The following is a 13,667-nucleotide window of genomic DNA, read 5'->3' on the forward strand; positions in this document are numbered from 1 at the left end:
AGTGTGATTGGTGAACATGAGTTATGCTGTGCTGTGCACTAATGGGTGGCTGGTAATGTAGGTTTCTTAAAGTACTGATGGATTATGGCAGGTATTGTCCCCTGAGCAGTACATTTTTTATTTTAATCATGCATTTTTAAAGTTATTACTGCCTGCCATGGAACTATGCCCCAGTTCCAATTAACAGTAGCCCCAGTGATCTTGGTATGAGAGCTGTAGAGACCAAAGAACAACTTCTAAAATAGAGTGAATTTGTAAACACCAGTTTGAATGCTCTGGAGTGTAGCAAACTTACATTAAAATGTAAAACTTAGCTACTTCAGCCCCAAGTGAGAGAAGGGGAACCAGACCTCCAGCCTGCAACCACTTCCTGGGAAGATTCACTTTCATTTCAATGAACCTCAAAATGTCTAGCCTCCAGTTAGGTCAGGGATTACAACCATCTTGAGCAGTGCAACAGCTGGTTACATTCTTATATGTATGATTTATGCTTATTACATATAAGAATGTAACCAGCTGTTGACCCCACGTAACCCCGAGATAAGTGCAGAGAATATAGCACCGCAGAGGACTTCCCCCCCCGCCCCCGGTGGAGTCCTACCTGGTCAGCTATCCCGAACGGCCAGAGTCCTCTGGGCTCCTCGTGCAGATTGGAGCGTAAGTTCTTCCTTCCTTCCTTCCTTCCTTCCTTCCTTCCTTCCTTCCTTCCTTCCTTCCTTCAATAAAGCGTAGTTTACTATTCTCAGGCCTGAGTGTCCTCCTTTTGCTCCCCCCAACCCCCGCCCTTGCGGGCACAACAACATACATTGTAAAATCTTTCTTTCCTGAAAGATGATCTGGAAGTACATTTAGGAAAATGCCATTTCCTAACTGAGTAATTTAATCTAAGTTCCAACAAAGCAGAAATACCTGAATCTTCCTAGTTCTAAACCACTGAATTACATATATACACACACACACATTATATAAAGTTCCAGAAACACTTTATTTAAAAATGGAGTTGTAAATGCAAATAACAAAATAACATACATAATAAATGTAACAAAAATAAATAAGGAGAATGTGTCCATACAAAACAACATAGTAAATGCAAAATGCTTATTACAGAACAAAAGGGTGTAAATGCCTGAATGAACAGAAACAAAATCTTGTGTGGAGAGTCTAAATTTTTAATTTTTCCTAAACCATTTCCTATTTTTCATGTGTCTGGGGAAAAAAATCTGTTCCCAAGGATTAAACAAAAGAAAGAATTGTGATGGTGGTTTTGGTGCATTAATTTTTCAACACCTGACCCTATTTTCAATTTATTTTTGCCCTTCTGCACCATTTCAAACATTTCCTATACCCTCTGTAAACTAATGGAGGAGAATATTGAATTGTACAAGAAGGATATTCTATTTTCTTTTAAACTTTAAACAAATATGAAATCCATTATACCACAAATTACTGGTTTTCTTACATCACTACAAAAATGTTTTTGCATTTTTATTAACTGGTTCAACTTTTTAGTGACTTCTGAAATCCTGTACAATTAAAAAATGTACAGAAAGTATTTTAAACATATGTTATATAGGATTATTGCTGAACTACTAAAGACCATTTCATAAAAGCTGCAAAACTGTATGTGTAACATTAATATACAGAGACTGATGCAAACGCAGGGAAATTCCAGTCTACTAGTTACATTTAACAGAAATAAGATTCCTCCAAATTAGTGTTCTGGAAATACAAGATCATTTACTTTTATTTTTATTATTTCCAAATGTCACGTTACTGGGACAACTTATATAGAAAATAGGTTTATGTAAGATATTTTAAATAGACTTGCTTTTCTGTGGTATAAGCAAGAAATCTACATTAGCAGTCTGCTTTCAGAGTCCTTTTAAATGTATAAGACAGACAGACTTACAAGAATTCTACAGGAAAACATACAGAAGCAATTTATTTGCTTGGGAGTGAAACTATTGATCAACCAAGTTATGACATCTATCTCCAAGTCTTCAGAAGAAAATTTTACCCCTCATGATCATTCCAAGAAACACACATCGCTTTTGTAAACTTACGTTGCATCTGAATTGGCAACTTAGTATGAGAACCCATTGCCTCAATATGCTTTTAAATGTCCCACACAGTTGTACGTGTAAACTTGTTTTATAGTTACGACAAAAATTTGGAGAGAAATGAGATATGAAATCCTTCTACTTTCATTCAGATCAAAAAGACATTTTGAACAAGATCAAAAAGTGCCAAATTGTCCTTTCGGAAAGTGGAATAAAAACACTGCTCTGTTGAAACAAGTACAGTATTATCAATTTTCTATGTACATCAGAAGACTGACTCCTATTGATATGTTCACCTACCACTCCCAGCAAATTCTTAGTGCAAACATAATAGTTGAACTTCGTAAACTCCAAGACAATTTACGCAGCAACAAGGTTATATAAATCACAGAACTGTTTGAAAATTTCAGTATGCAAGAATGAATGCTTTGCAATGTCTGTCTTATCTTATACATTAATGTGTTACTGTACTCAAAGGCAGTGTATCCTAGATAAATCCTCTTATTCAGCATCTAACACAACTGTTCAATAATTCTATACAAATTTTAATGGAAGAGGTCTGTTTATAGAACAGCTTGACACAGGAGACTTGGGGTTTCAGTAATATTGGATGTTAGTCTGCTTGCAGGTCACTTTAAAAGCATGGCTCTTAAAAAGAAAAATCTATATAGGGAAAGACTGCTGATATAATTATGTTTTCAAAGCACACAACCACAAACGGCAAACTTGCCACAATCTGCTTTTCTACATTGGTATCAATGCTCATCTGTATGGTTTGAAAAGGATGTGCATGACAATCAAAGCATCACAGTTAAAGAAAACTGATTTAACAAACCAACTGCAGTTTGACCATTTTTTTATATAAAACCAACATTATGACTTTTCATTTATTTCTAGACATTCCATATTGAAGGTAATTATGACAACAATTAATAATGTCATTCACGCACACTGGGATCTTCCTCCTCCCCATCTGGGTTGAACCTGTTGAAATGTATGCTGAAGTCAGGCTTGGATTCAACATTGTCAAATGCAGTTGGAACAGAGATGACGGCAGGCCGAAGGGCCCTAGCTTCTGGTTGACAGTTTGGTTGTACTTGAGCACGGGTACTGTGAGAAACAGGGCTGGACTTATGTTTAGGTTGAGCTGGTAAGACAGGGCTTGTGAATCCCAAGTTGTTCAGAGCATCCAAAGTACCATCAGGGTCAATCATAGCATTAATCACTAAACCACCAAGGAGTCGGGGGAGGGAAAGAAAACAAAACAAAAACGAAGATTAGGGTTTTGTCCTTTGACAAAAACAACTCTTAAAGTCTCCGTCATGCTTTTCAGCATTTGAATTCATACACATCTTTGATTCTCTTCCCCTGGGCTAAGAGTCTGCAGAAAACCCATTAATATCAATAACTCAGCACTGTTCTGTTTCATTTTGAGAGTCTGAATGGAAATGATGATGCAAAGATTCGGTTCTATTCATTATTTCTATAATGCCAGAATATTGACAAATGCTGGCCTTTTGTCTGCTGGACATTACAAAGTAATTACCTGAATACAAGAACATGATGGTGACTGTATGTTACCTCTGGCAGAAGCTTTTTCATATATTAAGCCTCAATACTTCAGAGAAACTATACAAAACCTATATAATGCATGATTTGGTTAGAAAAAAGAGAGGGTGAACAATCAAAACTAGCTGATAATGAACTTGTATCTGGTACCATGAGGGCCAATAGCCCTTATATTGTAATGGCAGATGCAGTTCTTATTCACGTACAAGGGTCTGTAATTTGTAATATTACTAAGATATTATATTTCCTTCAGTAATACCCTATAGTAGTAAATTCCAAAAACTGATTAAATGCTGCATAAAACAGTAATTTCTTTTACCCATTTTAACTGACTACATTAGGAAGAGGGGAAAACTGAAGTACCTAATACAGCTTCATTGTACAATTAATTATTTGATATGTTCACTGTGTATTTTTCTGCTTTCCAAACAGAATTGATATATGCTTCCATAAGGTCAAATTAGATTGTCTGAGCACCTAAATAATCAGTGTTTTAATCTGTGATTAAATGTGTGCCCACTCATACATTTTGTTACCCTTCTCAGGACCTCATATTTCTAAGTTTTTTAAGGTAAAGTGACTTAACCCAAACACAGTAATCAATGTAATATATTAATAGAGGGTTTAAAATCAAATTAGAATACAAACAAAATACCAAATTACAATACAACATACAAAAAACCAAGACAACACAACCCAATATCACAAAGAAATATACATAAACATGGACCATCACTCCATCTCTCCCACTGAAACTATAATCTGAATCAGCTCTTCACTTCACACACATTTACGTGTGTACACATTTTATATATGTTGTAGTGTAGGTTCTCTTTAATGTAGTCAAACTCAGCTAATTAATAGTTTAAAGTTGCATTTATTTATTTTATAAGTGCAATATACATGTTATTCACTCTTAGCCACGTCTGCATAGCTAACTTTTATAACTGGAGCATATATCTCCACCCACCACACATCCTCGTAATAGTCATGACACAGGAAAAAGCAATAGTTTAGCATTTATTTAGTATTTTGGTAGCTCCATGCATTATCAAGAATTATTCAGTACTCTGAAATAGAGAGGACCATGTAATTTTAAATATCACTTTTACAGCATTCATCTGGAAGTCCTTAATTTTTGGACATAATCAAATAACCTCTTTTAGACATTCCCTACATGCTGCACTCCTACTATATTTTTCGTTCTTGTCCTGAATTGTTCTATGAAGATATTAGTGCCTTGGAGAGGTCTTGATTTATCCAAGCTAGCCAGTCTGAATGTCTGCTGCCATTCTGCAAAACTGTCCCTTGCCAAATAAATACATAAATAAAAATACTGAATCTGTCAAACTTTCCTGATGTAAGTCTCTTGTTTTCTTTTGGGAGCCTCTCTCCTTTTCATTTTAACTCTGGCTTTCTCTCTTCTATACAAAGTGCATAATCATTCCCCCCCCCATAGTTTTAAAATAATTTAGTAAATCCTCTTTACCGAGATGTTATTCATATTATATTAATGTTTGATTACTGTTTATCATTATTATAATTTATTAAAATAACATTTTGGTTTATTCCTTTTATATACACATTATGGAAGTCTTGTTCTAGCTTACATGGAGATTCTAACTACTTCAAACAGAATTAATATATAATACAATGGTTCAAACAATGACAAAAAAAATTGTTTAGAGTTTCTTCTATGAACAGTAAGAAACTGGCCAGCGGAGAAAATTTCACTCTTCCCGAGTCATGTAATTTAGCTCAGTTCACAATATATTTTCCCAGCATTCATATTTAGTAAGAAGTAAATAAGATTTACATAGTTTTAATGGAAAATGTCTAACCCTGTACTTCAGAATGATTACTTTTACAAAGAATGTATAATTATGCATAAAGGAGGTCAAGAAATTAGGGATTTCTAATCCACCCTGCAATCTTAGTTCCTTGAAATAGTGATGTACCATAAATAATTGTTTAATCCAAAGACTTGAATTAAAATAAAATAAATCAATGTGAGCCATTTTGGAGAGCCTTAATATTACCTTATCCTGGTCAGTATTTATTAGGGGTTTCTGCAATGCACTTAGACATAATGCAGCAAAACTGTATAAAACATGAAATACCTTGCAACTGTTTTTCAACTCTTTTCAGCTCCTGCAAGATTGATGAAATCTCCTGGGGAAGAAACAAATATTCAAACTTCTAGTGCTACTTTTCACTAAAAAAAAGCAGATTTAATAGTTCAATAGTAAACTTAAAAGAAATCTTTTCATAAGTTATTTGGGTTGTATCTCCCTGTGCTAGGAGTGGCTCTTGTTGGAGATGGTGGCTTGGGGGTGGGATGTGAAGGGGAAGAAATAACCAGGGTCCCTGGCCAGATGGGCCAGTTAGGTGAGGCTGCATTGCTGTGGGATGCACAACTGGTTGTCCTATCAGAAAGAAAGAATTCCTTTGACTGGCCAGTTGCCCACATCAGTCCCTTAAATGGGGTACATGGGTATCAAGGCTCATTCCATTCCTTGCTCATGGACCCGCAAGCAAAACCTATTACCCATGAGCCAGACTGACTCCCCTCATGGTACCTGGGTTAGAAAGAACGATTTTGCCAAAACATTGAGGCAGCTAACTGGCAAGGCCTTGCAGGAAAGTTACAATATAAATTCATTTTTAGGGGTTGTGGGGAAGACGCTTCACGTCTCGACCAGATTTAGGGGGAATCAGGATAGCTTACACCACAGGACAAGAGGTATTCTGAATGGCAGAAGTTAGCTTGATGGTGGCTCTAATATAATTTACTAGAGTTGAGCACCCAGCTAACATGGTGGCCATGCCTGGAAAGTCTGAGCTGTACAGTCTAGGCAACACACAAGAAAATTAGGTAACCATGATTATGACCAGATAGTTAGCCCACAGTCATAAGGGCTGCAGTCACTAATGTACCAGTACTTACATTACTGATACGTTAACACAAAACTGTAGCTATGAAGTCATTTCATTTTAATATTGTATCGTGTCGTTGTGGAATACCTGCAATAAGATCAGTTTGGGTGCATCTATAATCCTGCCTCTAGAATACCAATTGGGCATGTTAGAATTGTAAACTGAGGCCTAGACTACAGTACGCGGTTATTTCGGAATTAGTCAAGTTAATTCAAAATAAAGCTGATTCCGTCACATGACCAAACCGTTTTTTTTCGATTTAAAGGGCTCTTTAATCCGATTTCTGTACTCCACCTCGGCAAGTGGTGTAGCGCTAGAATTGAGATCGCAGTTCCGAGTTACAGGTACTGTGGACGCAATTTGACGTTATTGGCCTCCTGGAGCTATCCCAGAATGCTCCCTTGTGACCGCTCTGGACAACACTCTCAACTCTGATGCACTAGCCAGGTAGGCAGTAACAGCCCCAGGAACTTTTGAATTTCTTTTCCTGTTTGGTCACCATCAGCACAATCCACCATCACAGGCGACCATGTAGAGTCTACCATCACAAAAGAGACCATGCAGTCCTAGATTCGCAGATGAGCTCCCGCGTGGTCCGAACGGGAGGTACTGGATCTCATCGCATGTTGGGGAGACGAATCTGTTATGGCAGAACTATGTTCCACAAAAAGAAACGCAAATACGTACGCTAAAGTCTGCAGGGCCATGACGGAAAGAGGCTACTCCAGGGACACACAGCAGTGTCGTACAAAAATCAAGGAGCTCAGGCAAACGTACCAAAAAGCCAGGGAGGCGAACGGGTCACAGCCTCATGCATGCCGCTTCTACTGTGAGCTGCATGCAATTATGTGGGGTGACGCCACCACTACCTCACCACTGTCCATGGACACCTGCAAGGAGGGAGTTGCACGGAGCGAGGAGGATGAGTTATTGGAGGATGAAAGTGCACAGGTGGCAAGTGTGGTATCTGTTTTTCCCCCCCAGCCAGGAACTATTCTTAACTCTGGACCGAATAGCCTCCGCCCACTCCCAATGCAGGCTCCCGGACCATGACCCTGGAGAAGGCACTTCTGGTGAGTGAGAGCCTGATCAGAGCCAGGTGATGGGGGGTGGGAGGAAACCCAGCCGTGCTGGCCTGTTCGCGTTTAGTTTAAAGGGCTCATCCTTGCTCAGAGCCTCATTGGAGCCACACAGTGTGTGTGTGGGGGGCAGGGGGGATATTGTGTGAAGCGATCATCCCAGAGAGCCTGCAGGCCCTCCTTTTATATGGCAAACCCATCAGGCATTGTTTGCTATGGGAAAGGAAGCCTGGCAGTTTGAAACACTGAAATGAATGTGGAAGAAGCAGAACCCTGTGAGCCGCTAGGGCTTACCATGGCTGCCTGCAAGCTGAATTCTGTTGCCCAGCTGCGTGTGATGGCTTACGCAAACCTAAGTAGCAGGCACTTCAGTATAAGAGGCAAAATGCGATCTTGTACAGAAAGAACATGTGCCGTGTACTATGAATTACCTGTTTCACTGAGAAAGTGTCCCCTTTGTTCTCTAAAATGTATCTTTTAAAATACTACCCTCCCTTTTTTTTTCCTCCCGCAGGAGCAAATGTTTCAACGCAGCCCCTATCTACTCTGTCCCAGAGGCTGGTCCAGATTAGAAGGCGGAAAAAACAAACTCGGGACGACATGTTTGCCGAGCTCTTGCAGTTCTCCCACACTGATAGGGACCAGCTGAATGCGTGGAGGCAAACAATTGTGGAGTCCCGTAAGACTTTAAATGAACACAAAGAGAGGAGGAACGTTAGCCACGGTACTGTGGACACACTTTGCCAAATTCACGCGCTTTAGTGGGGACACACAAGACCGAATGTACACAATCCCTTCCAAAAATTCGAATAGAATAATTTCGAAATAATTTTGTACTGTAGACATACCCTGAAGCAGCAAAGTTCTAATATCCATAATGCTTTGGAAAGAACAATGAAGAAACATTCTTCTTTTAAAGCTAAGAATTTTGCAAAATAGCAACTGACTTCCAGAATCCTTCTGAAAGACTTCTGTTCTGATTAATCCAATTCATGGATTCTTGAAGGTGGCCAAGAAAGACTTAAGCCAATTATCTTGGATTTGATGAATTGAGGTAATATCTTTCAGCAGATTCCACATTTGAACATGACATCACTGTTCTAATATCTATTGAGTTAATAAGATTGAAAATTAAGGGTTAATCAGCTTGTGATTTAGTCCATTGCAAGGAACAGTGCATTGTTGTGCTGTGAGAATGTGACTAGTAAATTCAGTCTCCTTCCTGGTCTCCCCACTGCTCCAGGAAGGGAGTAGACTTGATGGGTGTGGACACTCCAAATGCACTGGAGTGACTACACTTCCCATTTCTTTGGGCATGAGAAGGTGATGTAGTGGCTCTGCAGAGCGTGTTTCCCTCTTCTTGCAGGAAGCAGTGGTAAAGTGCAATGGAGTAAGGGAGTAACTCACATGCTCCACTCCCTTGCCCTTGCGCTCAAGATGGGCCACAATCTGGCCTTAAATAAGAAGGAATAACAAATTCTTACTTACACATTTCATAATGTCAATTGAAAAGCAGAAAACAAATGTGCTTAATTTTGAAGAGGGCTCTTCTGATGATACTTCCTAAGTCTTTTCATTCACTTACATCAAAGCACAACTATTTTTCTAAATAGCAAGGTCAGTAATTAAATCTGTCTTCCTCAAGCGTGTGAAATAATTCCAGTGAGGATTCCTCCGTAAACATAATCCAGATTTTAAATTCTGAGGGTTACTAAATTATTCTTTGCTCAAATTAAATGTATTTTAAGGAGTCGGTGTTTTGACACCTTGATTTATTAAGCCATTCTTCAGAAAAAAATCTCTCAGGTTATTTCAGGTCATTTCTCACTCAGAGTGACATGTTCTGAATATGCTAGTCTTTGGCTTATGGCCCTAATGTAATATACCTAACAAAATGCATATAAACACAATGGTTGAGCTACGCTTTGTAATATTTTAAATGAACATTCTTAAGATGCTGAATTCTAGAGAACAGAATGTTTTCCTTGTAATTTTGTTCAATATCCCTGAAGTATGAAAATTTTAACTAATTTAAGAGCTGCTGAGGCAGAAAGTCTCCTAAATCCTCAAACTTTTTCTCGAGATTATTGCCTTGCTTCTTCCCCTTTAAAACATGCCCAATCATTTATGAAACAGAAACCAGGTAAAAATGGGTCTCACTCCATCCCAAGAAGATACTTCTTCATACCATGCTTGAAGTTTTTACAATAGGAACTTCGCTCTCAGTTCGTAACTTGTTTTCAATTTCTTCCCAATTCCGGTCCTTGTCCTTAAACAATATTCTATAAACAAGAAATGCAAAAATTTTATTTTAAAAAGAGATACAGTGTATTTTATAATGTGTTTCAAAGATCTACAGACCTATGATGTAAAAAAAAAAAATAAAGAAAAATAAAAGCTTTGAAAACCCTGACAAACTGGAATTTGAAATGGAGACAATTACCACTGTCCTAGCATTAAGGGTTATATTTTCAATGCAATTTGTAGCTAACTCCTTGTATAACTGCTATTGACAATAAAAATTGCAGTCATATCTAAATACTTGAACTGTTTTGAAAACATGTATCTAAATATCACACTTACTTTTTCTACCACACAGAACTGTGTTTTTTCAATCTGATGTTTTTATAACAGGCAAAAAAATCTTTTATTGATCTTGTATTTTATAAGACTTGCAAATACAAGTGAAAAAATAATGTTAATAGATCAAACATGACTCCCCATTTTCATTCTTTTAAATAAATTAATGGAAAATACAGTATGGTAGCAAAATAAAGAAAAATATGTAGACAGTTGTGTTGTGCAGACTTTATAAACTCATTTAGTAATGCTGATAGTTTTTTTTGTTAAACATATTACAGCACATGATTTCTGAGGGTGAACAGAAAATCTTTTTTCTAGTGACCTAGAATCTTAGAAACCTCAGCTGTATGTATATAAAACTTAGTAACATGAGAGTTTTAGTACAGTGAAAACAAATTCCCTTTTATTGTTTATTTTAGAGTACCCATTATAGTAGGTGCTTCAAAGACAATTTCTTGTTTTATTATTTCCCTGCAGTATTGAATAGTTTTTATATTCTCTTGCTATATCACATAAATGTCATTTCAGGTTGTCAAAGTTTCACATCACAAAGAAAAGGGGATCTATGGGTATTTAATGTTTGGGTTACTGCATCTTTATTTTCAAGTAGTGAATAAAAGCCACTAACTATCACTCCATGTGAGAGTACATCCTCAAATTTGCCTTCCCCTGAATAATACAATTAGTTATTAAACAAACTAAAATGCAACTGCAATCATTGCATTTGTTACTAGTATTTCAGAACAAGAAGGAATTTACTTACGTTTTTCCCATTCAGGGGACAGTGGCATTCATAAGTGTCCAGGCAGGGAAATTAATTAATTTAAAGCACCATCAAAAGGCCACACACTTTAAACAATCACCAAGTTAGTGGGGGCTCTCTCCGGAAATCATTATTTTTTATACATGAAATTGGTGTGATGTTGGCATTTTACATCTCTTAAAGGCTGGGATTTTTAAAAGCACCTAAGAGGGTTATGTGTCCAAATTCCAATGAATTGCAGTTGGTGTTTGGCACCAGCTCCCTTAAGCTCTTTCAAAGATCTCAGCCTAAAAATTACCATCATGGTATAAGGATCTATTTTTTCCAAATCTGTGCCCCTTTATTATTAATACTTTAAATTTTGTAGGCAGCTCAAATTTGTCTAATTGCTCCTCCTGACTTTGCCACTGATCTTCACAGTCACTGTTGTCTCAGTATCAAACCATAAACATCATGAGTTTTTCTTGTCAAATGTTTCAATTCACTAAGAAATGCTTGCTCAGGGTATGTCTACACTGCAATCAGGAAGTGTGGACTGCACATGTGTAGACATATCTGAGCTAGCTTTGATTGGACTAGATCAAAGCTAGCTTGCATAACAATAGCTGTGAAATGGTGGTAGCAGGGGCTGTGGCTAATATTTAGTCTTGCCATGAGTGCAAGGGACTGGACTAGATGACCACTCGAGGTCCCTTCCAGGCCTACGATTCTACTCAAGTATGTTACCAGGATCCTGGGCGAGCAGGGCTAGCTCATACAGTGACTCACACAGTCATGGCTTCACTGGTATTGTTACCCAAACTAGCTTTGACCAAAGCTACTTGGATATGCCTAGACATGCTGCAATCACATCTCCCCACTGTAGCGTAGACTTACACTCAGTGCAGCGGGAACACGGCAAAGGACCAAAGGAAGAAGAGAATTAGTGCCTTAATAGACAAAGCCAGAGCAAGGATAGGCATTAATAAAACCTCTCTTTTCCAAGAAGACAGAATAAACCAGAAAATTATCAAGGGTATGGAGAAAGATGGCACCCTTGTGAAGGAGCTCACTTCTTTGGGACTCAGTAGTTCTACTGGGACAAAACCATTTGGTTACAGATATACTCAAAGAGGTGGCAGGAAGATATTCAAGGTTTTCTGGCAGGGAGCGAAGATGTAAAACTCACCTTCAAAGTTATCAAACTGCAAGCCTGCACACCTGAAAGTCAGACTAATTTTGAAGGTTAGGACTTACCTGCAGGTTGATGAGCTACAAAAAGAGTAAAGCTAGCTAGGTCCTGTAGTACTGGCGCAAATAACTCCTGGAGATGTTTGGGAAACACTGTATAGAGAATCAGCTCCGGCTATACTTCCTGCATCTTCTACTGGCTTGTCTATCATTCTGGATATCAGTATGAACACGGTTTCTTTAGTGCTTAAGAATTATGTACTGTTCCTTACTCCTTATCTGAAGTCATAATGCTCTGTTTTCAGCATCACACTTCTTAGTTTCTGTGGAAACGATTGTGATGCGACAAACAAACAGGGGATTAAGAAAAGGAGTACTTGTGGCACTTTATAGACTAACAAATTTATTAGAGCATAAGCTTTCGTGAGCTACAGCTCACTTCATCCGATGAAGTGAGCTGTAGCTCACGAAAGCTTATGCTCTAATAAATTTGTTAGTCTCTAAGGTGCCACAAGTACTCCTTTTCTTTTTGCGAATACAGACTAACACGGCTGCTACTCTGAAACAGGGGATTAGTACTTCATGTAGGGAATATGCAGCTAGACCAGAAGAACATATTCCTGTTGAATGTAAATATCCTTAGTAGAAGAAAATCTAAGATATATAAGCAGAATTGTTTCTAAATATTCTATTTTCCAAAATTCACCAGTAGGCACTTAATGCTTTTCCAAGAAATTGCGGAAGGTATTAGGACACTCATTCAGATATGACACTTCTATCTTTTCCCCTTTTTCCTCATTTACCCTCTTATTATCAATTTTATTATTTCAATTTTTTCTACCTCTAGGTCAGGTGATCAGATTCTTCTGCTAGCTTCAGTCTGACGCACTCCAGAGTTAATGCTGTTTCCCCATCTTTTCTATTTTTCTCTCCTTATCTTTTAATTTCTCCCTTTCCCCATGCTTATTTTTTTAGCCTCTTGTATTTTCTTTCTTTTCTGCTCAATAATCTATCAGTAGTTTCCTTTTCTGTGCTAACTTTCCCCTGATTTCTGCACATCTCCTCTCACCTCCTGTTATGTCTAGATACAGACTGAAGTATAGATACATCTATCTATCTACACATAGGCTCTAGCAGCAGGTTTCTAGGATTTAAAGGGCAAATTTCTCTTCTGTTGCCTCTCAAGTCCAATCACAACCACATTAAGCCAACTAGAATTTAATCAAGGCCACATATCTGTGGCCACCAGGGTTTAACTTCATGTCCCAATACTGGTAACTGATGGATCTCAATTACCAAAAGCTGGTCAGGAAAAAACTTCCAATACATTTTAAAGTTCTTCCATTGTGTAGAGATCAAAATGGAACCGATTTTATTTTAAAAAAACTGTTAATTTTTAACAAGTGAAAATGGTATAGAAAACACTTCTGTAACAATTTTGATGTTTTTGATAGTTTTTGCAACTTTTTAATCCAAATACTTACGGAAGTTTTCCTCATGTGCCTG

At 37.8% G+C, this 13,667-nt stretch overlaps 1 protein-coding gene across 13 annotated transcripts in view; it reads right to left on the reverse strand.

The window, feature by feature from the left end:
• Nucleotides 1-966: 966 nt before the first annotated feature.
• CEP170 (centrosomal protein 170) overlaps nt 967-13,667 on the reverse strand; it is a 180,453-nt gene continuing 167,752 nt past the window's right edge. For all 13 annotated transcript variants that reach the window (XM_038396364.2, XM_043511456.1, XM_043511455.1 and 10 more), the window contains 3 exons: nt 9,834-9,927; nt 5,750-5,801; nt 967-3,285 (listed from right to left, as the gene is read on the reverse strand). In XM_038396364.2, coding sequence (XP_038252292.1) covers nt 2,999-3,285; nt 5,750-5,801; nt 9,834-9,927 — 433 coding nt within the window. In that variant the 3' untranslated portion in view covers nt 967-2,998. The remainder of the gene's footprint in view (nt 3,286-5,749; nt 5,802-9,833; nt 9,928-13,667) is intronic.

Source organism: Dermochelys coriacea, chromosome 3 (assembly GCF_009764565.3).
Source record: "Dermochelys coriacea isolate rDerCor1 chromosome 3, rDerCor1.pri.v4, whole genome shotgun sequence".
In the NCBI taxonomy this organism is placed as follows: domain Eukaryota; kingdom Metazoa; phylum Chordata; order Testudines; family Dermochelyidae; genus Dermochelys; species Dermochelys coriacea.